The sequence below is a fragment of the Capra hircus genome, chromosome 22 (genome assembly GCF_001704415.2).
Source record: "Capra hircus breed San Clemente chromosome 22, ASM170441v1, whole genome shotgun sequence".
NCBI classification, from domain to species: Eukaryota; Metazoa; Chordata; class Mammalia; order Artiodactyla; family Bovidae; genus Capra; species Capra hircus.
The window spans coordinates 47,832,268-47,856,189 of NC_030829.1; the positions used below are offsets into that span (position 1 = coordinate 47,832,268).

At 39.6% G+C, this 23,922-nt stretch overlaps 1 protein-coding gene across 5 annotated transcripts in view; it reads left to right on the forward strand.

Annotated features, from left to right (window-relative positions):
• SFMBT1 (Scm-like with four mbt domains 1) overlaps positions 1–23,922 on the forward strand; it is a 114,483-nt gene that overhangs the window by 43,146 nt on the left and 47,415 nt on the right. For all 5 annotated transcript variants that reach the window (XM_018038235.1, XM_018038234.1, XM_013973623.2 and 2 more), the window contains exon 2: positions 22,499–22,653. In XM_018038235.1, the coding sequence (XP_017893724.1) occupies positions 22,626–22,653 (28 nt within the window). In that variant the 5' untranslated portion in view covers positions 22,499–22,625. The remainder of the gene's footprint in view (positions 1–22,498; positions 22,654–23,922) is intronic.

Sequence of the window (23,922 nt, forward strand, 5' to 3'; positions counted from 1 at the left end):
TCAACTACATGTGGTCTGGGAATCATTTTAGAAACCAAGAGTATCTTCCTTCTAGTAAAAGAAGCAATAATAGCTTGTTAAACAATAATAGCTAATATTCTTTGAGGACTAACTGTACTGTAAACTCTTACATGCATTAATTGATTGAATAATCAAAGTATTAATAGCTTTATGGGCTAGCTACTGTTGTTAACATCTCCAAATTACAGAAGAGCCTACTGAGGCATAAATTGATTCTGTATCTTGCCCAAGCCACACAGCAAGCAGGTCCTGCATCTGTCAGCCCCTTAGTCTGGCTTTTGAGGCCACATACTTTCTTATCAGAATTATCTAGTTAGTTTTCATATGGTGTTGATTATTCATATACCTTGATTTTTTTTTTACAGGCCTAAATTAACCAATGAAAATATTTTGTGAAACTTCCTGAGCTTTTGAAAGTTGTAGTGTAGGTTCAATAATCTCTATAATTTATGACCCCTATAACTTCCTTAGCTGGAAAGACATGGTTGTATGGAAACATGAGGGTTGTATGGAAACGTATTTCTGATGTTCTATAATGGACAGGATTTATTAGGTACCTTCTGTAAGTGTAAATGATATACCATATATATATTGCCTATTTAACAGATAAGGAAACTGATCTAGTAAGTGGTGAATTTAAGCTGGGTGTCATTTTTATAGTTAGTCTGGTCCATCATTTCACTACCATGTGAATTTTGTTGTTCACTATTCAGAGAAGCATTTGCCCAACTAATGGAGACAAAGGCACAAAGTAAAAGAATTCTTTTTTGGGCACCACTGTTGTTTTTACAATGCAAAGAAATAGAGGAAAACAACAGAATGGGGAAGACTAGAGATCTCTTCAAGAAAATTAGAGATACCAAGGGAACATTTCATGCAAAGATGGGCTCGATAAAGGACAGAAATGGTATGGACCTAACAGAAGCAGAAGAAATTAAGAAGAGGTGGCAAGAATACACGGAAGAACTGTACAAAAAAGATATTCACGACCCAGATAATCATGATGGTGTGATCACTAATCTAGAGCCAGACATCTTGGAAAGTAAAGTCAAGTGGGCCTTAGAAAGCATCACTACGAACAAAGCTAGTGGAGGTGATGGAATTCCAGTTGAGCTGTTTCAAATCCTGAAAGATGATGCTGTGAAAGTGCTGCACTCAATATGCCAGCAAATTTGGAAAACTCAGCAGTGGCTACAGGACTGGAAAAGGTCAGTTTTCATTCCAATTCCAAAGAAAGGCAATGCCAAAGAATGCTCAAACTACCGCATAATTGCACTCATCTCACATGCTAGTAAAGTAATGCTCAAAATTCTCGAAGCCAGGCTTCAGCAATACGTGAACCGTGAACTCCCTGATGTTCAAGCTGGTTTTACAAAAGGCAGAGGAACCAGAGATCAAATTGCCAACATCCGCTGAATTATAGAAAAAGCAAGAGAGTTCCAGAATAACGATTGACTATGCCAAAGCCTTTGACTGTGTGGATCACAATAAACTGTGGAAAATTCTGAAAGAGATGGGAATACCAGACCACCTGACCTGCCTCTTGAGAAATCTGTATGCAGGTCAGGAAGCAACAGTTCGAACTGGACATGGAACAACAGACTGGTTCCAAATAGGAAAAGGAGTACGTCAAGGCTGTATATTGTCACTCTGCTTATTTAACTTCTATGCAGAGTACATCATGAGAAACGCTGGGCTGGAAGAAACACAAGCTGGAATCAAGATTGCCAGGAGAAATATCAATAACCTCAGATATGCAGTTGATACCACCCTTATGACAGAAAGTGAAGAGGAGCTAAAAAGCCTCCTGATGAGAGTGAAAGAGGAGAGTGAAAAAGTTGGCTTAAAGCTCAGCATTCAGAAAACGAAGATCATGGCATCTGGTCCCATCACTTCATGGGAAATAGATGGGGAAACAGGGGAAACAGTGGAAACAGTGTCAGACTTTATTTTTGGGGGGCTCCAAAATCACTGCAGATAGTGACTGCAGCCATGAAATTAAAAGATGCTTACTCCTTGGAAGGAAAGTTATGACCAACCTAGATAGTATATTCAAAAGCAGAGACATTACTTTGCCGATTAAAGTCCGTCTAGTCAAGGCAATGGTTTTCCCTGTGGTCATGTATGGATGTGAGAGTTGGACTGTGAAGAATGAAGAAGGCTGAGCGCCAAAGAATTGATGCTTTTGAACTGTGGTGTTGGAGAAGACTCTTGAGAGTCCCTTGGACTGCAAGGAGATCCAACCAGTCCATTCTGAAGGTGATCAACCCTGGGATTTCTTTGGAAGGAATGATGCTAAAGCTGAAGCTCCAGTACTTTGGCCACCTCATGAGAAGAGTTGACTCATTGGAAAAGACTCTGATGCTGGGAGGGATTGGGGCAGGAGGAGAAGGGGACAACAGAGGATGAGATGGCTGGATGGCATCACGGACTTGATGAACCTGAGTCTGAGTGAACTCTGGGAGATGGTGATGGACAGGGAGGCCTCGCATGCTGCGATTCATGGGGTCGCAAAGAGTCAGACACGACTGAGTGACTGAACTGAACTGAACTGATTGTTTTTACCCAGTGACCTTTTTCAAGATATTTGTTGGGCCAAACTTTGGGTAGAACATATTTGGGTATACTTGGATCATGGAAAAAGCAAGAGAGGTCCAGAAAAACATCTGTTTCTACTTTATTGACTATGCCAAAGCCTTTGACTGTGTGGATCACAATAAACTGTGGAAAATTCTGAAAGAGATGGGAATATCAGACCACCTGACCTGCCTCCTGAGAAACCTATATGCAGGTCAGGAAGCAACAGTTCGAACTGGACATGGAACAACAGACTGGTTCCAAGTTGGAAAAGGAGTACGTCAAGGCTGTATATTGTCACCCTGCTTATTTAACTTCTATGCAGAGTACATCATGAGAAACACTGGGCTGGAAGAAGCACCAGCTGGAATCAAGATTGCCGGGAGAAATATCAATAACCTCAAATATGCAGATGACACTACCCTCATGACAGAAAGTGAAGAAGAACTAAAAAGCCTGTTGATGAAAGAGGAGAGTGAAAAAGTTGGCTTAAAGCTCAACATTCAGAAAACAAAGATCATGGCATCTGGGCCCATCACTTCATGGGAAATAGATGGGGAAACAGTGGAAACAGTGTCAGACTTTACTTTTCTGGGCTCCAAAATCACTGCAGATGGTGACTGCAGCCATGAAATTAAAAGACGCTTACTCCTTGGAAGGAAAGTTATGACCAACCTAGATAGCATATTCAAAAGCAGAGACATTACTTTGCCAACAAAGGTCCGTCTAGTCAAGGCTATGGTTTTCCCTGTGGTCATGTATGGATGTGAGAGTTGGACTGTGAAGAAAGGGGAGCGCCGAAGAATTGATGCTTTTGAACTGTGGTGTTGGAGAAGACTCTTGACAATCCCTTGGACTGCAAGGAGATCCAACCAGTCAGTCGTAAAGGAGATCAATCCTGAATATTCATTGGAAGGACTGATGCTGAAGCTGAAACTCCCAATACTGTGGCCACCTGATGCGAAGAACCGACTCATTTGAAAATACCCTGATGCTGGAAAAGATTGAAGGCGGGAGAAGGGGACGACAGAGGATGAGATGGTTGGATGGCATCACCGACTCAATGGACCCGAGTTTGAGTAGGCTCTGGGAGTTGGTGATGGACAGGGAAGCCTGGCATGCTGCAGTCCATGGGGTTGCAAAGAGTTGGACATGACTGAGCAACTGAACTGAACTGACTAAATAATAGTTTCAGTAAACTTAATATTTTACAGTTTAAGAAGGTATTCTAAAAAGAAAAAAATCATTTTATTCTACCAAGGTGTTATTTCAGTAATTAATCATTTGACTTTGTAGTTCATTAATTCGACAAATATTAATTGAGTACCAACTGTGTCTTAGGAACAGGAATTTTAATTTCTGATTTGTTCATTGTTTATCCTGGTGCCCAGGACAGAGCCTGGCATGTACTAGACATTTGTCGTCATTGTCGTTGAGTTGCCCAGTCAAGTCTGACTCTTTGTGACCCCATAGACTGCAGCTTGCCAGGCCTGCCTGTCCCTCACCATCTCCTGGAGTTTGCCCAAGTTCATTGCATCAATGATGCTGTTCAGCCATCTCATCCTCTGACACCCTCTTCTTCTGCCCTCAGTCTTTCCCAGCATCAGGGTCTTTTCAAATGAGTCATCTGTTCACATCAGGTGGCCAAAATATTGGAGTTTCAGCTTTAGCATCAGTCCTTCCAGTGAATATTCAGGGTTGATCTCCCTTAAGGTTGACTGGTTTGATCTCCTTGCTGTCCAAGGGACTTTGACGAGTCTTCTCCAGCACCACAGTTCGAAGGCATCAATTCTTTGGTGTTCTGCCTTCTTTGTGGTCTAGCTCTCACAACCGCACATGACCACTGGGAACTAACTGAGTGAAGCAATGCGTGTTCCTGTGGCGTTTACATTCTAGTGTATGGGGCACTGCAGGGGCTGTGAAAGAGTACATAGTCTGCACACACTGTGTTGGGATGTGTTTGCTAACCCTAGCTGTGCCTGTTCCCAGAGCAAGGCGAACAGTGGCTAATATTAAAGACTACACATTTTGAAACTATCTTTTTTTTTTTTTAAATCTTTAATTTTTACATGTGTTTCCAAACATGAACCCCCCTCCCACCTCCCTCCCCATAACATCTCTCTGGGTCATCCCCATGCACCAGCCCCAAGCATGCTGTATCCTGCATCAGACATAGACTGGCGATTCGATTCATCATTTTGAAACTATCTTGCCTCTCTTATTAGGAATGAGAATATAGTTTCCAGAAGCTCCCCAGTAAACTTTTTCTTACTTCTTTTCGAGCCAGGACTGGGTCACATGGTCACAAGGAAGACTCAGAACAGAATGATTATCTGACAGGGTGGATGGGATGAGACTGACTGAGCATAATCCATTCTGTGACCAAATGTGGGTGTGAGGGCATGGTGGAAGAGTTGGAGGGAAAGACATTAGGCTGTACTAGTAGTGACCCTTGCAGAATTGGAGAGTTGAATTGGACTGGGCTTACCTTTGTACAGTGCTAGTTTCTAGGTATATAAAGGAGTAAACTGGGAATTTAAACCTACTTGAGAAAAAATCTCAATCTTAACACTTTAAGCAAAAGCCTCATAAATCCTCTTCTTTGGAAGTTCATTTAAAGAATAAGAAAATTATGACTTCCCTCGGGGCTCAGTGGTAAACAATCTCCCTGCCGATGCAGGAGACATTGGATCGATCCCTGATCTGGGAAGATCACAGATTGTGCACCACAACATCTAAGTCTGTGCACTGCAATTGCTGAGCCCACATGCTGCAACTGCTGAAGCCCTCACGCCCTAGAGCCTGTGCTCTGCAGCAAGAGACGCCACCACAGTGAGAAGCTCATGCACCTCAACAAAGAGTAGCCCTCGCTTGCTGCAGCTAGAGAGGCTGTGCAGCAATGAAGACTCAGTGCAGCCAAAAATAAATACATAAAATACAATTGTTTTTAAAAAAGAAGAAAATTGTATTTCTTTTTTCACGTGTTCATTAATTCAGAGTTTTCAGGCTTTTATTCTTTCATATGAATTTACCTGGTTAAGGACCTAGTAGAGTAACATTTTGAGAGAAATTCATTGATGGCAGCACCTATCTAGGTACCATCCAGATGCCTGGTTACTTACAATTCTAGTAGAACAGTGAAGAATCCTGAAGTTAAATACATGAGTAAACAGAAGGACGAGAGGTAAATCATTTAGGGGCATCGCTTTGTGGTGCAGGAGATAGACGGATCACAGTCATCCTGAGCTCCAGGAAAAGCTGGGAAAACCAGGGGATTTCAAGCTTAGGAAATCAGGCCAGGGTTCAGATGCTGCTCCTGATGTTTCCTAGCTATATAAATTGACAGATTATTTAATTTCTCTGAACCTCAGTCTCCTGATCTGTAAAATGAGGTTATCATGTATGTGATAAGAAGATAGTTGGTTAGGATTAAATAAGATATAGTTTTAAAATAGTTAACATGTTTTCCATGTAATGTTGGGCAGTGTTTCATTTACCGTATAACATACCAAATAAGTGTTGGGCACACACGTAGTAGGTACTCAAATATTACTTCTTTCCTTTTTTTTTTTTTTTAAAAGATAGATGGCCAACAGGCATTTGTTGAGTTGAAATGAAGTTTCTGATCTGTCACTTGACATGAGAAGGCTGAGAAACAGCAACCATGAAATGATAGAATAGTTTCCAGGCTTTTTGTAGCCAGACATAGTCTCTTCCTGTAATCCTTTAATAAAATGATTGCAAGTGGTACATTTTGACAGTTTGTGTTGGTGAATCAAGTACCTCTTTATTTAATCAGAGTAAAGACATATTGACTATTTTAACTTGTGCTTATGCTACTGGCTCCCGTATTAAAGTCTGTAATCAATGAAAAATGTGATAATATTTGAGCTCTAGAAGATATGCTGTTTCTGCAGCTTACCAGATAATATAAGGATAAATAAATGATTTTTAAATGCTTCTGTCATATTTTGGTACAATGAAAGATAGTTTCAAAGCCTTGATTTAGTATTCTTAGTATCTGGAGTTGTGTAGGTGCTCAGTATCCTGGCAGTAATTAGCAGTTGCTGAGGAAGCAGGACTGCAGAGTGTCCATACTTACATCTATGAACCAGGGATTTATAAATTGGTTGGCGTGAAATTTTCAACCTCTTTATAGTATGATTCAGTTTTTAAAAATTATTTATCTCTGAAATTTTTGAAAGATGTGCTTTAAGCAAGGCTTAGAAAAATTGACATTTTAAGTGCCTTTAATGGAAAATATCAATAACCTCAGATATGCAGATGACACCACCCTTATGGCAGAAGGTGAAGAGGAACTAAAAAGCTTGTTGATGAAAGTGAAAGAGGAGAGTGAAAAAGTTGGCTTAAAGCTCAACATTCAGAAAACGAAGATCATGGTATCTGGTCCCATCACTTCATGGGAAATAAGTGGGGAAACAGTGGAAATAGTGTCAGACTTTATTTTGGGGGGCTCCAAAATCGCTGCAGGTGGTGACTGCAGCCATGAAATTAAAAGATGCTTACTCCTTGGAAGGAAAGTTATGACCAACCTAGATAGCGTATTCAAAAGCAGAGACATTACTTTGCCAACAAAGGTCCGTCTAGTCAAGGCTATGGTTTTCCCTGTGGTCATGTATGGATGTGAGAGTTGGACTGTGAAGAAAGCTGAGTGCTGAAGAATTGGTGCTTTTGAACTGTGGTGTTGGAGAAGACTCTTGAGAATCCCTTGGACTGCAAGGAGATGCAACCAGTCCATTCTAAAGGCGATCAGTCCTGGGTGTTCATTGGAAGGATTGATGCTAAAGCTGAAACTCCAATACTTTGGCCACCTCATGCGAAGAGTTGACTCATTGGAAAAGACCCTAACGCTGGGAGGGATTGGGGGCAGGAGAAGGGGACGACAGAGGATGAGATGGCTGGATGGCATCACTGACTTAATGGACGTGAGTTTGAGTGAACTCCGGGAGATGGTGATGGACAGGGAGGCCTGGCATGCTGCGATTCATGGGGTCGCAAAGAATTGGACATGACTGAGCGACTGAACTGAACTGAATGGAAAATTTGTGGGTATTGAAATTGAGATTTTATTTTATTTTTTGAAATTGAGATTTTAAAATAAGATAACAGGACAGCATAAATTACTGAATGGGTATGAGGAGGTGCCTTCATGGATGATTAGTAAACCTAGAAAGAAAGGTGAATTGTAAGAGTGGGATTGAAGGTGACAAGAAGGTTCCCAAGGTATAAAATAAGGATTGAACCCATCTATCTAGCTGTTATAATGAGTTGTTATTTTGCTCAGATGAAGTTACAATTCATAAAGAAAATAGCTTATAAATTGGAAACACTTTAATAGTAATAATTATCCTTTTGTTAATTGAAAAAAAATTCCCTAAACAAAAGAGTGAACCTTTAATAATGAAGAAAGCAATCATTTTGCCCTATTTGTATTAAAACCCTCTGGATTTTTCTCCCTCAAACCACTCTTCCTTTAGGCTGTTTTTTCTCCAAGTAGCAATTTCATCCTTTCTAGTGGCTTCCCTGGTAGTTAAGCTGGTAAAGAATTGCCTGCAATTCAGGAGACCCCAGTTCAATTCCTGGGTCTGGAAGATCCCCTGGAGAAGGGCTTGGCAATGCACCCCAGTATTCTTGCCTGGAGAATCCTCATGGACAGAGGAGCCTGGCGGGCTACTGTCAATGGGGTAGCACAGTCAAACATAACTGAGCGACCAAGCACATCACTGCTTAGACCAAAGACTTAGGTGGCAGCCTGGATAATGCTCTTTCTCTCATACCCCACATCCAGTCTTTCACTCTTCTCAGTGTTCTTGCTGCTCCTTACCTGCAGTTAACCACCAGCACCTCTCACCTGAATTATTCCAGCATCCTTTACAGTGGTCTTCCTGCTTCTGGTCTTGTCCTTTGACAGTCTCTTCTCAACATAGCTTTCCTGGTGGCTGAGACAGTAAAGAGTCTGCCTGCAGTGTGGGAGACCCAGGTTCGATCCCTGGGTTGGGAAGATCCCCTGGAGAAGGAAATGGCACTCCACTCCAGTATTCTTGCCTGGAAAATCCCACGGATGGAGGAGCCTGGCAGGCTCCAGTCCATGGGGTCGCAAAGAGTCGGACACAACTGAGTGACTTCACTTCACTCAACGTAGCTGCAGAATAACCTTTTTTTTCTTTTTTTAAAGGTCAAACTCTGTCTCTCTACTCAAACTCTTCCAGTGACTTGCCCCAAACTAAAACCTTCACATCAGTCTACAAGTGTATATGTAATCTGGCTCCCTGGTACCTTTCTAAACTCGTCTGCTAGCATCCCAGCCTTGATCATTGCGCTGCAGCAGCATTGGCCTTAGGTGTCTTGCACAAGGTCTCACTGAGGGTCTTTGCACTTATCTTTTTCCTGCCTGGAATGTTGTTCCCCAGGTATCCACTTCCTCCCTTTGCTCAGGTGTAGGCTCATGTCACCTCATAACTAAGATCTTAGTCACCTTTTTGAAAGTAATACTCTCTGTCCTTTCTTGCTTCATTTTCCTCCTAACATTTTGTTCAGTATACTATACCCTTTGTTTTTCTCTCTCCCCACTCTGGACTGGGAGATTCATGAGGGCAGGGTTCCCCCCTCTGTTTATTTACCTAAAACAATATGTGGCAGATGGTATGCACTCAGTAAATATTTATTGATTAATTGAGAAAGCAATTCCATGGCAGTCCGTTGTACCTCTACTGCTGATCTATAGAAGTGAAAGTGTCTCAGTCTTGTCCAACTCTGCGACCCCATGGATGTAGCCTGCCAGGCTCCTTTGCCCATGGAATTCTCCAGGCAAGAATACTGGAGTGGGTTGCCATCCCTTCTCCAGGGGGTCTTCTTCACCCAGGAATCGAACCCGAGTCTCCCACATTGCAGGCAGATTCTTTACCAACTGAGTCGTGTGAAAGTGAAAGGTACTCAGTTGTGTCTGACTCTGCAACCCCATGCACCATCCATGGGATTATGGGTTTGCTTATTCAGTACATTGCATATAAATATTTGTTCCTTTTTATGGCCAGATAATATTCCATTGTGTTAGATAGCTCACATTTTATTCATCCATTAATGAACTGGTGGACATCTGGCTTGTTTCCACCTTTTGGCATTATGAAGAATGCTGCTGTGTACATTCATCTACAAGTTTTAGTGTAGACATATGTTTTCAGTCCTCTTGAGTATATATCAAGGAGTGGAATTGCTAGGTCTCATGGTAAATCTGTATTTAACATTTTCAAAACCTAGATGTCCACCAGCAGAGGAATGGATAAGAAAGCTGTGGTATATATACATAATGGAGTATTACTCAGCCATTAAAAAGAATACATTTGAATCAGTTCTAATGAGGTGGATGATACTGGAGCTGATTATACAGAGTGAAGTAAGCCAGAAAGAAAACACCAGTACAGTATGCTAACACATATATATGGAATTTAGAAAGATGGTAACGATAACCCTGTATGCGAGACAGCAAAAGAGACACAGATGTATCCAGCTGTCTTTTGGACTCTGTGGGAGAGGGAGAGAGTGGGCTGATTTGGGAGAATGGCATTGAAACATGTATAATATCATATAAGAAATGAATCACCAGTCTAGGTTCGATGCAGGATACAGGATGCTTGGGGCTGGTGCACTGGGATGACCCAGAGAGATGGTATGGGGAGGGAGGTGGGAGGGGGCTTCAGGATTGGGAACACGTGTACACCTGTGGCGGATTCATGTTGATGTACGGCAAAACCAATACAGTATTGTAAAGTAAAATAAAGTTTAAAAAAAAAAAAAAACCTGCCCGACAGTTTTCCGAAGGGATTTCACCACTTTACATTCCCAGCAGCATTACCTGTATGTTCCTCCACCCCCACCCCAGAGGAGTAGGGTTGTGGTAAATATGGTTCCCTAGGGAACAGGTGAGAGACAGTCACAAAGGAGACTGGGAGTGTGGCAGTCAGTGTGGAGTAGACGGCTCTCTTGCTTTTCTTCTTCTCTGGTTTGCTTTTGTGGCCTCTACTATCCTGGCTTCCTTGCTAGTCTTGGAACACAGCTCACATGCCCTTGTTCTAAGGTCTTTGTTCTGGGTTTTTGCTCTGCCTGTCAGACTCTTTCCTTCCGTTGTCCTCCAGGTCTTTGTCCATTGTTACCTTTTCAGTGATGCCCCTCCTCCACCCTGTGTAACTTTTGGCCTTATGGGTCTCCCCTGCGCAGCTCTGTCACTTACCATGTTTAGAAAAAATAGTGTACTTTTTCTCCTTCCCACTAAAACATACGCCTCATTAGGGCAGAGATTTTGGCGGTGTTCTTCACTGAAAGATCCCTAATATTCCCTGGTAGCTCAGAGGTTAAACCGTCTGCTTGCAATTCGGGAGACCCGGGTTCGATCCCTCGGTTGGGAAGATTCCCCTGGAGAAGGAAATGGCAACCCACTCCAGTATTCTTGCCTGGAGAATCCCATGGACAGAGGAGCCTGGTGGGCTACAGTCCACGGGGTCGCAAAGAGTCGGACACGACTGAGCGACTTCACTTTCACTTTCACACAGAGTAGGTTTCTGGTAAACATTTGTTGAAAGAATAAATAACTTTTCATATGAGTAAATGCATTTTTTTCTTAAAATAAAAATTAAAGTCGTAGAAGTACACATATGAATACATTCTTAAAAAATTTATTCAATGCAGATAAAGCACAAATTTCCTTTTATCCTGTTCCTGAATCTCACTTTCCTAGAAGTAACCACTGGTAGTGATTTGGATGTGATCTTCCAGATCATTTTAAAGGTATCTGTAGATATATAAAGAAATATATATATTATAGAAATATGTAGTTTTGAATATGTTTATGTTTTATAAATGTGCACACACACAAAAATTGCTATCTACACCCAAAACCTTTTCATCACTCCTAACATAAAGTCTGTACCCATTAAACTAGCTCGTTCTTTTTAACTCTCATCTTACAGATGTGCCCTAATTTACTGATTGATACTGAGGTTTCCAATTTTTCCTTAGTTACAGACATTGTTGAAGCATGCAATTAGGGTTTTACACTTTGTACCCATGGGGGTGTTTTCTGTGTTTATGCCGTAAAAGTGAGAATAGTTTAATCTCTTTCTTTGAAATTGTTAATGCTGCCTTTTTTGGGGGGAGGGATAGTTTTCTGAAATAGATATTGGAAATTGAATTGCTCAGAAGCTAAGCGAAAGAAGTTATGCAAGTTAAATTCTTTGATGGAATAAAATTCTTTAAAAGAGTCATATCCATTTGTGCTCTGTAACTGGTGATAGCAGCATTCATATCTTTGCCCATCTGTGAGTGAAAAATGCTTCATTTTAGCTGTTAAACATTTTATATGCTTATAAGTCATTTGCATGGAGAAGGCAATGGCACCCCACTCCAGTACTCTTGCCTGGAAAATCCCGTGGATGGAGGAGCCTGGTAGGCTGCAGTCCATGGCGTCGCTGAGGGTCGGACACGACTGACTTCTCTTTCATGCACTGGAAAAGGAAATGGCAACCCACTCCAGTGTTCTTGCCTGGAAAATCCCAGGGACTGGGGAGCCTGGTGGGCTGCCATCTATGGGGTCACACAGAGTCGGACACGACTGAAGCGACTTAGCTTAGCATTTGCATGTCTTTTATAAATCTCCTGTTTGTATCTATTTTACCCCTGTAAGGGTTGTTCTTTTATCTTTATTGATTTATAGGTATTTTCTATAATTATGGCTATTAATTTTTTGTCTATTATTCATAGAGCTGATACTATTTCCTTCTAGTCTATAGTTTGGCTTTGGAAGTGTTTTATGGCATCTTTTTGCTAATCAGAAGTTTTAAATGTTTATGTACTCAAGTATCCATTTTATAGCTTCCTTGATTAAGGAAGTCTACATAACCATATTCTCTTGTGTTTCGCTTTTAATTTGTTTGGAGTCTTAATTTTCATGTTTTGCTCTTTTAATTCACCTGGGATTTATTTTTGTTGCAGCGTGAAGTAAGGGTCTAATTTTTTTCTTCCCAAAATGAATAGCTTTTTCTTTATTATTTTGTTCATCGTTTCACAGTTGATGCCATTGTATCACAAACTATTCTCTCATATAAATGGATCTGTTTCTCAACCTTGGTCTATTTTATTGACGTATTTGTCTTTTCTTGCACTAATACCGCACTATATAAATATTTTGGTAGAAGGAACTAGCTTCGTCATGTATCATCTTCTACAAAAATGTAGCTGGATTGTACATTTCCTCTTCTAGATGCATTTAAAAATTAGCTCATCAAGGTGAATAAAATACCTTATTGGTATTTTAATTGGGAAGGAAAACTTTTCTCTAACACAGTTTTAATGGTCAGGTAGTAATAGATTGTATGCTTATGCCATATTTTACTTAAAATTTTCTCATTGTTAGACCAAAATAACCCTTTTAAAATATTACCTGGTAGTTTGACTTCTTAAAAGATTGAGATATAATTGATATAACATTGTATTAAGCCAAGGTATATAAAACTGTAATTTTTGTATATATACATATACAGTGCAAAATATATATTGCAAAAATGATTTAATTGTATAAGTTCATATGTATATACTATATCTTCTTCATCTCTCCATAGACACTTAGGTTGCTTCCATATCTTAGCTATTGTAAATAACGGTGCAATGAATGTGGGGGTGTTAAGATATCTTTTTGAGTTAGTGTTTTCATTTTTTTTCACTTCACATACCAGAACTGGAATTCCTGGATCATGTGGTAGTTCTGTTTTTCAGTTTTTCTGGAAACTACATATTGTTTTCATACTGTGCCTTGTTGGTAAGTCGTATCCAGCTCTTTGTGACCCCATGGACTGCAGCAAGCCAGGCTTCCCTGTCCGTCACCATCTCCTGGAAGCTTGCTCAAACTTAGGTCCATTGAATCAGTGATGCCATCCAACCATCTCATCCTCCGTCATCCCCTTCTTCTGCCTCCAATCTTTCAAAGCATCAGGGTCTTTTCCAATGAGTCAGTTCTTCGCATCAGACAAAGTATTGGAGTTTCAGCTTTAGCATCAGTCCTTCCAATGAATATTCAGGACTGATGTCCTTGAGGATTGACTGGTTGGATCTCCTTGCTGTCCAAGGGACTCTCAAGAATCTTCCCAATACCACAGTTCAAAAACATCAGTTTTTCGGCACTCAGCCTTCTTTATGGTCAAACTCTCACATCCATACTTGATTACTGGAAAAACCATAGATTTGACTAGACAGACCTTTGTTGGCAAACTGATGTCTCTACTTTTTAATATGCTGTCTAGATTGGCCATAGCTTTTCTTCCTCAGAGCAAGCATCTTTTAATTTCACGGTTGCAGTCACTGTCTGCAGTGATTTTGGAGCCCAAGAAAATAAAATCTGTCATTGTTTCTGTTGTTTCCCTGTCTACTTGTCATGAAGTGATGGGACCAGATGCCATGATCTTCATTGTTTGAATGTTGAGCTTTAAGCCAACTTTTTCACTTTCTTTCACTTTCATCAAGAGGCTCTTTAGTTCTCTGCTTTCTGCCATAAGGGTGGTGTCATCTGCATATCTGAGGTTATTGGTATTTCTCCTGGCAATCCTGATTCCAGCTTGTGCTTCCAGCTTGGCATTTCGCATGATGTGCTTTGTGTGTAAGTTAAATAATAAGTGTGACAATATACAGACTTGACATACTCCTTTTCCCAATTTGGAACCAGTCAGTTCTTTCATGTCCTGTTCTAACTGTTGCTTCTTGACCTGCATACAGGTTTCTCAGGAGGCAGGTAAGGTGGTCTGGTATTCCCATTCTCTTTCAGAATTTTCCATAGTTTGTTGTGATCCATACAGTCAACGGATTTAGTATAGTCAGTGAAGCAGAAATAGATGTTTTTCCGGAATTATCTTGCTTTTTCTGTGACCCAGTGGATGTTGGCAATTTGATCTCTGGTTCCTCAGCCTTTTCTAAATCCAGCTTGAACATCTGGAAGTTCTTGGTTCATGTACTGTTGAAGCCTAGATTGAAGAATTTTGAGCATTACTTTGCTAGCATGTGAGATGAGTGCAGTTGTGCGGTAGTCTGAACATTCTTTGGCATTGCCTTTCTTTGGGATGGAAATGAAAATGGACCTTTTCCAGTCCTGTGGCCACTGCTGAGTTTTCCAAATTTGCTGGCATATTGAGTGCACTTTCACAGCATCATCTTTTAGGATTTGAAATAACTCAGCTGGAATTCCATCACCTCCACTAGCTTTGTTTGTAGTAATGCTTCCTAAGGCCCACTTGACCTCTCACTCCAGGATCTCTGGGTCTAGGTGAGTGATCACACCATCATGATTATCTGGGTCATTAAGATCTTTCTAGTATAGTACTTCTGTGTATTCTTGCCACCTCTTCTTAGTATCTTTTACTTCTGCTTTAGGTCCATACCATCTCTGTCCTTTATTGTGCCTATCTTTGCATGAAATGTTTCCTTGATATCTCTGATTTTTTTAAAAGAAATCTCTAGTTTTTCCCATCCTATTTTTTCCCTCTATTTCTTTGCATCGTTTACTTAGGAAGGCTTTCTTATCTCTCCTTGCTCTTTGGAATTCTGCATTCAGATGGGTATATCTTTCTTTTTTTCCTTTGCCTGTTGCTTCTCTCCTTTTCTCACCTGTTTGTAAGGCCTCCTCAGACAACCAGTTTTCCTTTTTGCATTTCTTCTTGGGGATGGTTTTGATCACTGCCTCCTGTACAGTGTTATGAACCTCCATCCACAGTTCTTCATGCACTCTATCAGATCTAATCCCTTGAATCTATTTGTCACTTCCGTTGTATAATCATAAGGGATTTGATTTAAGTCATACCTGAATGGTCTAGTGGTTTTCCCAATTTTCTTCAATATAAGTCTGAATTTAGCAATAAGGAGTTCATGATCTCAGCCGTAGTCAGCTCCCAGTCTTATTTTTGCTGACTATATAGAGCTTCTGCATCTTTGGCTGCAAAGAATATGATCAATCTGATTTTGGTATTGACTATCTGGTGATGTACATGTGTAGAGTCGTATCTTTGTGTGGTTGGAAGAGAGTGTTTGTTATGACCAGTGCGTTCTCTTGGCAAAACTCTGTTAGCCTTTGCCCTGCTTTGTTCTGTGCTCCTAAGACCAAACTTGCCTGTTATTCCAGGTGTCTCTTGATTTCCTACTTTTGCTTTCCAGCCTCCTATGTTGAAAAGGACACCTTTTTTGGTGTTAGTTCTAGAAAGTCTTGTAGGTCTTCATAGAAGCATTCAACTTCAGCTTCTTCAGCATTAGTGGTTGGGGCATAGGCTTAGATTACTGTGATATTGAATGGTTTGTCTTGGAAACAAAGAGCAATCCTTCTGTGATTTTTGAGATTGCTCCCAAGTATGGCATTTCAGGCTCTTGTTGACTCTGAGGGTGCCTTTTTTTCTCCTAAGGGATTCCTGCCCACACCATGCCTGCCCCAGTGTATATTCCCACCAGTAATGCGGAGCAGTTTCCTGTCCTCCACCTCTTTGCCAACACTTGTTATTTTTTTCTTTTTGATGATAGCCGTTCCAATAGGTAAGCTGTGAGAGCTCACTGTGGTTTTGTTATCCATTTCCTTAATGATGTGATGTTGAGCACCTTTAAAAAAAATGGTATTCTTCAGGGTATTCTTTTCTCTTTTTACTAACTTTTTATTTTGTGTTGAAGTATAGTAGATTAGCAGTGTTGTGGTGATAGTTTCAGGGGGACAGCAAAGAGACTCAGCCATACGTATACGTGTATTTATTTTCCTCCAAACTTTCTCCCATCCAGACTTCCACAGAACCTTAGGATATTCCTGAGTTGTGGTTTTTGTTGAAAGCTTTTACTGTTTTTGTAAATTAATAAGTACTTATTTGTTCAACTAAGGTAGATATGCCCTGTGTTGTGTTTACATAGTCATGAAAAGTTAAGTTAGTGTCAAATTTAATTTAGATGATCTGAGTGGCTAAGGTTTGTCAACTTAACAGACTTACTTTTATGTTCCTAGTTCAACATGTAGCAGTGGGTGAAAAACAATAACAAACAACTTAATGAAACAATAGAAATTTTCTACTCCTGATAATCAAGTTACATTGACATTTGACAGATGTAAGATTTAATTTACATAGCCTGTCAAGTAGGATGTGCACAAGGTCAGGGAGTGAAGATTAACCATTATGGGGAGTGAAAGACCGACTGAAATCTACACGTGTTGGGGGACAAAAATACAGTGACTGCACCACTAGCACCCACTGTCGGGAGCAAGCTTAACTTTGCAAATCTGCTCCCAGTGGAATATCTGATTTGCTGAATTGTTTGCATTTACCATATTTACAGCATACTTAAAATTATTACTGACCTTCCATTTGTTGAGTTGAGGGAGAGGAGTGCAAATTCAAACATTTCATTGGGAATTTTCTTTGTAACTGGTAAACATTTACTGAATTAAAACATTTTATTGCAGCCACCAGACATAATAGGTTATATCTTTATAGTCACACTGAATTTTGTCCTTCCAAAGTGCTTTAAAAGTTTAGCATGTTAAATCATTTGGCTGAGGACTTAAGCTATAGAAATCTCTCTGGCATTATTGTAACTTTTCTCTGCAATAAATATTCTTACTCGATGTTTAATCTTAGCCTTGAAAATCAAGTGCATTATTATGGAGCCGAGTAGTATAAAGGGAAGGGGAAACATCATGTAGCTGTTTTGTTGTTCAGATGACTTTTAGATCTTTTAAAAGACCTGTTAAAAAGTAAGTATCAAAAAAAAAAAAAAAGTATCCCGTGGTGATTTTATTTTACACTGATGCTGCTGCTGCTAAGTTGCTTCAGTCATGTCTGACTCTGTGGGACCCCATAGACGGAAGCCCACCAGGCTCCCCTGTCCCTGGGATTCTCCAGGCAAGAACACTGGAGTGGGTTGCCATTTCCTTTTCTAATGCGTGAGAGTGATGTATCATTAAAAACGAAATAGTTAAATTCAGTTTTGTCCTGCCTGGGTTTTGTTGTTTCCTTTGTGTGCCTGTGTATGTTTGACTTCAGAGCTTGTTTTGTACAATTAATTTTGCTTTTTAAATTGTTATTTATATTTCTTAGAGGTGTTTCATATTTTAGAATAGCTATACTTTGGCTTCGGTCTCTTTTATTAGAATCTCCTATAATAGGCTCCTGTTTAGTTCACTGAAATAATTTTAAATAAGATGAGCAAGATCCAGATAAGTTAGTGGGAGCTTATTTACATAAATAGCTCTTAATGTATTCTGGTCACCACAAGAGGAATTCTAATACTAAAATTGGTAATAAAATAAAGGCAATAAAATAATTTAACGTGAATAGGAAATAAATAAAAGGAAATAAATGAAAAGTAAATTACATTTTTACATTTTTCAAGCTCCTGGATATTTTACTGTTTTTTTTTTCCCCTCACTGCATGAAAAGACAGCAGACTAGCAATAAAGAAAAGGATCTGCCAGATGTTCTATAGCAAAAGGCTTCATCCCTTTATTTCTCTTGATCCTATTAAGACTGAACTGACTGTTTATTGGTTAAAAATCTAAGTGATGTAAGATTGAAAAAGTCTCAATCCTTTTTCACAGCTTTGCATGGTGACAGATGGTAACTGGTCTTATTGTAATGATCGTTTCATATTGTATAAAAAAAATTGAATCACTACACCTGAAACTTAGCTAATATTGTATGTTAATTATAACTCAATTTTTTAAATTTTGTATTCTTAGTTTCACCTGCGTAAGACTTGCATTTCCCCCAACTCATATCTTTTTGGCTCTGAAGATTTATTTATAATAATTATTGCACTGTGTGGCTCACTGCACAAAATATGGCAGTGTATTTCAAGAGTTGATGAGTGCAAGCAGTGGGTACTATCTGCAAAGCCTTGTAAACCAACAGAAAATTTTGTTGTATCAGACCCATGATGAAGTTTCAAGACTATATGTTGAGATGACCACTAAATTATTGCTGTAGGAACTTAAAACTGTCAACTGCATAACATTAACTCAGCATTTACTTCTTCATGGTTTATCCCACTTATCAGCTGGTGAGGTAGGTACAATACTATTAATCCCCACTTTTATAAGTGATATCATTGGCACAAATAAGGCATTTGTTGAAAGTCACATAGCCAAGTAAACAATGGACACAAGATTTTTAAAAGTTAATATAAATTATCCTTCACTTGCTTTTTTTCCACTGGGTGTAAAGATGTCATTCCCATAAGCTTTTATAAATCTACCTATATTCTTCTAATGGATACAGAGTATTTCCTAGTGTAGGTATTTCATAATATGTGTAGCTATCTCATTCACATTTGATGGTTTTATAGGCTGTTTCTGGTTTTTCATTGTTACAGATAATAATACTAAGGAGATTGGACATATTTTTGTAAGTTTTCACTCTGATTTTTAATGTGAATTAATTACTTATTAATATATGCCCATTTTTTTCTTGTTGAATTATAGGAAATTAATCCATTATCTTACATGTTGCTAATATTTTCACCTATCTCAACTGTTCTTTTGTTTTTATTGAATATTAATTGACATAACATTATATTAGTTTCAGACACATAGCATAATGATTTGATATTTGTATACATTGTGAATGATTACTGCAGTAAATCTAGTTACATCTGTCACCAAACATAGAAAAAAATTTTTTCTTGTAATGAGAACTTCAGAACTACTCTCTCATCTTTGAATTTTGTTTATGGTGTCTTTTGCCATGTAGAAATTTGATACTTTTATGTTTTTGTCTCCTTTATGGTTTCTCTTTTTGGGTCCAGAGTGATTTTTTTTTTTTCTCGGAGTGACCTTTTTTGAAACAGATTTGATCCTTTCTCCGCCTAAAAAGGGCTTCCCTGATAGCTCATCTGGTAAAGAATCTACCTGTAAGGCAGGAGACCCCAGTCCGATTTCTGAGTCGGAAAGATCCACTGGAGAAGGAATAGGCTACCGACTCCAGTATTCTTGGGCTTCTCTTGTGGCTCAACTGGTAAGAATCTGCCTGCAATGCAGAAGACCTGAGTTCAGTTGGATCCCTGGGTCTGGAAGATCCCCTGGAGGAGGGCACGGCAATGCACTCCATGGAGAATTCCATGGACAGAGGAACCTGGCAGGCTACCTCCATAGAATCGCAAAGAGTCGGGCGCAACTGAAGTGACTGAGGACACACACATTGCTTAATTAAAGAAGCCCTTGGTTGCTTCTCATTGAGAGGTAGTATATAATATAGTGCTTGAGGAAATAGGATATGGATGCTTTGCTAGGTTTGAAACCTGGTTTTCCTTCTTACTAGCTGTAGGACACTGGCAGGTACTGCTTGTTCTGTGCTTGATTCCTCTTGGTGGTTATGGTTACCTTGTCCAGGTGTTGAGAGTATTAAATGGCTTAGTATGTTTAAGTGCTTTGGATAGTACCCACACATGGTAAATCCTCAGTGTGCTCTTTTTTCTCTTCCTGTCCAGTTTGCTTGTGTGCCACTTACCTGGTTGGCTCTGATGCTTCCGCCGCACGGCCTCCTCTCAGTTCCTCCCTACCTTAGAGCCTTTGTGTGTGCTGCCCCCTGTGCCTGGACTGCACTTTCTTTTCTGTCCTTTCTGACTCGCTGCAGTTTCCCCTTTGTTGTTCAGTCGTTCAGTCGTGTCTGACTCTCTGCAATCCCATGGACTGCAGCACACCAGGGTTCCCTGTCCTTCAGTATCTCCTGGAATTTGCTTGAACTCATGTCCATTGAGTCGGTGATGCCATCCAGCCATCTCATCCTCTGTCACCCCCTTCTCCTCCTGCTCTTAATCTTTTGCAATGAGTCTTTCTTCACATCAGGGCACCACAAGTATTGGAACTTCACCATCAGTCCTTACAGTGAATATTCAGGAAATGTTGGTTTCGTTTAGAATTGACTGGTTTGACCTCTTTCCTGTCCAGTGGACTCTCAAGAGTCTTCTCCCGCACCACAGTTTGAAAGCATCAATTCTTCCACGCCCAACCTTTAGTATCACCCTAAATATCCCCCTCACTGCCCCCCGCCCCCCGCCGCCTCCAGCCAGGGGCCGTGTCAGTGTCCTCTTAGTTTTGGTTGGGTCTGCCATTATGTTCTATTTTAGCACTCACTGCTTTTCCTTCTTAGCACTTTAAATAATTGTTTTAAATTGCTAGCTTAAATTTTCTTCCTCCTATTGAAAATAAGCATCATGAATGCAGAAACTAAGTCTCTCTTGGTTACTTTACCTTTACCCCCTGGAATAGTAGATGGTAATGAACTGGTGTTCCATAAATATGGGGAGTGAATGACTTATAGGTGGAATGGTATAGTTTAAATGTTTTGGACTTGGAGTAGAAAAGGAAGCTGAGAGAAGAAAGCTTGTTCTGAGGCTTTAAATCTCACTACCAAGTTTATACTCAGTTGTTCCTATCTGTGAAAGTGTGAGTTTCAGTGCTTAAGTTGTATGAAAGGATTTTGGATAACTGGCAGTTACCTCAAATGGGATATCCATAGTATTAACAGTTATTAATATTTTCTCTCTGCTCAGTAAGAAATTTAGTTTTAAAATCTGAAAAGGATGTTATGCTCATTTTAAATATTTTTAAAATGGACATAATGTAGTCTGTATAAGATAGCATATTTGTCGTGGGTGGAGCTGGAGCTAGAATCTGTTTAAAAGGCGTTTATGTGAATCCATTCCTGGGGATTGAAGACAGATTCAGAATCTTGTTGACAGATGCAGAGGTATTTGCTCTTGTAGGTATCACCTGGCCAGCTGTAGCTGTTGAGTTCCTGTCCCACTGTTATGGTTTTCTGCATTGTTGTCCTTGTGGTCTGTTCACATTGTGCCTTCCGGCAGCAACTTCTTTCCTCTTTCTACTCTATTAGGCATATGTAAAGGCAGTATCTGAGATTGTTTTGCATGTAAGTAAAGCAGGAATAAATAGATTCATCCATGTGCAGCATGGATGGGCCTCAAAAACATGCTGAGTGAAAGAAGCGAGATACAAGAAACCACATACTGTATGATTCCATTGCTGTGACATGTCCAGAAGTGGCAAAATCTCTAGAGACAGAAAGTTGATTAGTGGTTGCCTGAGGCTGGGGATGGAATGGGGATTAACTGCAGGTGGGAAGGAAGTTCTTTTCCAGAGGGATAGAAATATTCTAAAATTGGATTATAGTGATGGTTACACAACTCTGTAAATTTACTAAAGATTATTGAATTGTATACTTAAAATGGAACATTTTGGCATGTGAGTTATAGCCCAATAAAACTTTTTTTTTTTAAGAATAAATGATTCCAGAGCTTATTTTGGAAGAATTGCGCTTTCTTTGTAAGTGTAATTGTAGATAAATATGGTTCATACTTTTTGGTTCTGCATAATCTTCTAGGTAAATGAGATGGGAAACTAGATGAAATAATACATTGTATCCTGAATCTTACTAAAAGAGAGCTTTGAAAGCTAAACTCCTCCCCCACTCCCCAGAACTTCATTAAGAATTGGAGTTTTCATGGATAGTCCTGCTCAGTATTATAATCTAAGTTGAAGGGGTAGTGATTCATATATATATATATATATTTATTTGTTGTGATTTTTAGGTAGTGATTCATATATATATATATATATTTATTTGTTGTGATTTTTAGATATCCAGATCTTAATAGCTTGCTCTCTCTGTGTACACACACACACACACACACACACACACACACACACCTTCAAAATTAGAAAAGGTGTCAATTTTTGTCTCTTAATTATATCTATGCTGCCAGTTTGTTCTTATCTGCCGTTTCAACCCACGAGAGTGTTATGTCTTATGAATGAGTAAACACTGGACTGCAGCCTGCTAATGTGTTCTTTTTGATTTTTCAGCACTTTCACTTGGACCCTTCGATGCCCATTGAACAGATGCTTGAGAATTGGAAGTAATCTTCAGATTGTAGCATAACCATAAGGCCTGTCCTGTGTGTGGGGAGGAGCTTACCCATGTGCTGTGGAAATGAACGGGGAGCAGCAGACTGATGCAGGTATCGGTTTTGCTGAGCGGAATCTGTTTTTCGGAGTGCAGAATTCCATTACTCACCTGTGTTACATTGTCAGGCTTATCTTTTTACCACTAAATGGGAAGCTCTTTGAAGATATGAGTTATCTTTCTTTGTACCTGGCACCAGGGCTGCTCAGCCTGTTTGCTGAAAAAGTAAATAACTTTTATGAGCAGACTTCGTTTAAAAAAAAAGTAAATTTATTTTGAAGTCATTATCAATTCATAGGAGCTTGCAAAGATTCTGACAGTTTTCATGTACCCATCACCCAGCTTCTACTATAAGTTACATCTCATTTAAGTATAGTGCAGTATGAAAGCTGGGAAATTGGTATATGTATCAAATGTATGTATTTCTCTATGATTTGTGTAAATTCCTGTAACTGCCACTTCAGTCAAAATACAGAACTATTCCATCGCCACACAGAGCTCCTTTGTACTGCTTCTTCACAGTTACACTGACTCCTCTTCCCCAGCATTCCCTAACCCAAGGTAACCATTAATCATTTCTTCATTTCTATAATTGTGTCATTTCCTGAATGTTACATAAGTAGAACCACACAGTATGTGACTTTCTGAGATGGGCTTTTTTTCACTCAAAATAATGCCCCTGAGATCCATCCAAATTCTTGAATATATCAGGAATCTGTTCTCTTTTATTGCTTGGTAGTATTCCGTGGATATACTGCCGTTTGGTTAACCATTCATTCATCTGTTGCAGTTCATTTTGGTTGCTTCCAGCTTTTGGCTTTTATGAATAAAGCTGCTATGAATAATCATATACATAAGATTTCGTTTTTCTGGGATAAATGCCCAGGAGCACCACTGCTTTCCAGTGTGGCTGTACCATACACATTCTTTCCAGCAGTGTATGAGATCTGATTTCTTCACATCCTCACAGCCCTTTGGTATTGTCACTATTTTTACTTAAGTCGTGCTGATAAATTAACAGATCATCTTGGTCTTACTTTGCAGTCCCCTAGTGGTTAGTGGTGCTGAACAGGTTCTTACTTGCCATCCCTATATCCTCTTTGGTACCGTGGCATCGTAGTTTTGGCTCATTTATCAGTCATATTGTTTGTTTGCTTTTTAATTAACAACTTTATTGAAGTACTTTTTTTTGAGATACAATTCACATACTACAAAATTTACCATTTGAAAATACACAATTCAGTGGTTTTTAGTATATTCACAAGCACTGCTATTGAATTCCAGAACATTTTCATCACTCCTCACAAGAAACCATTGGCAGTTA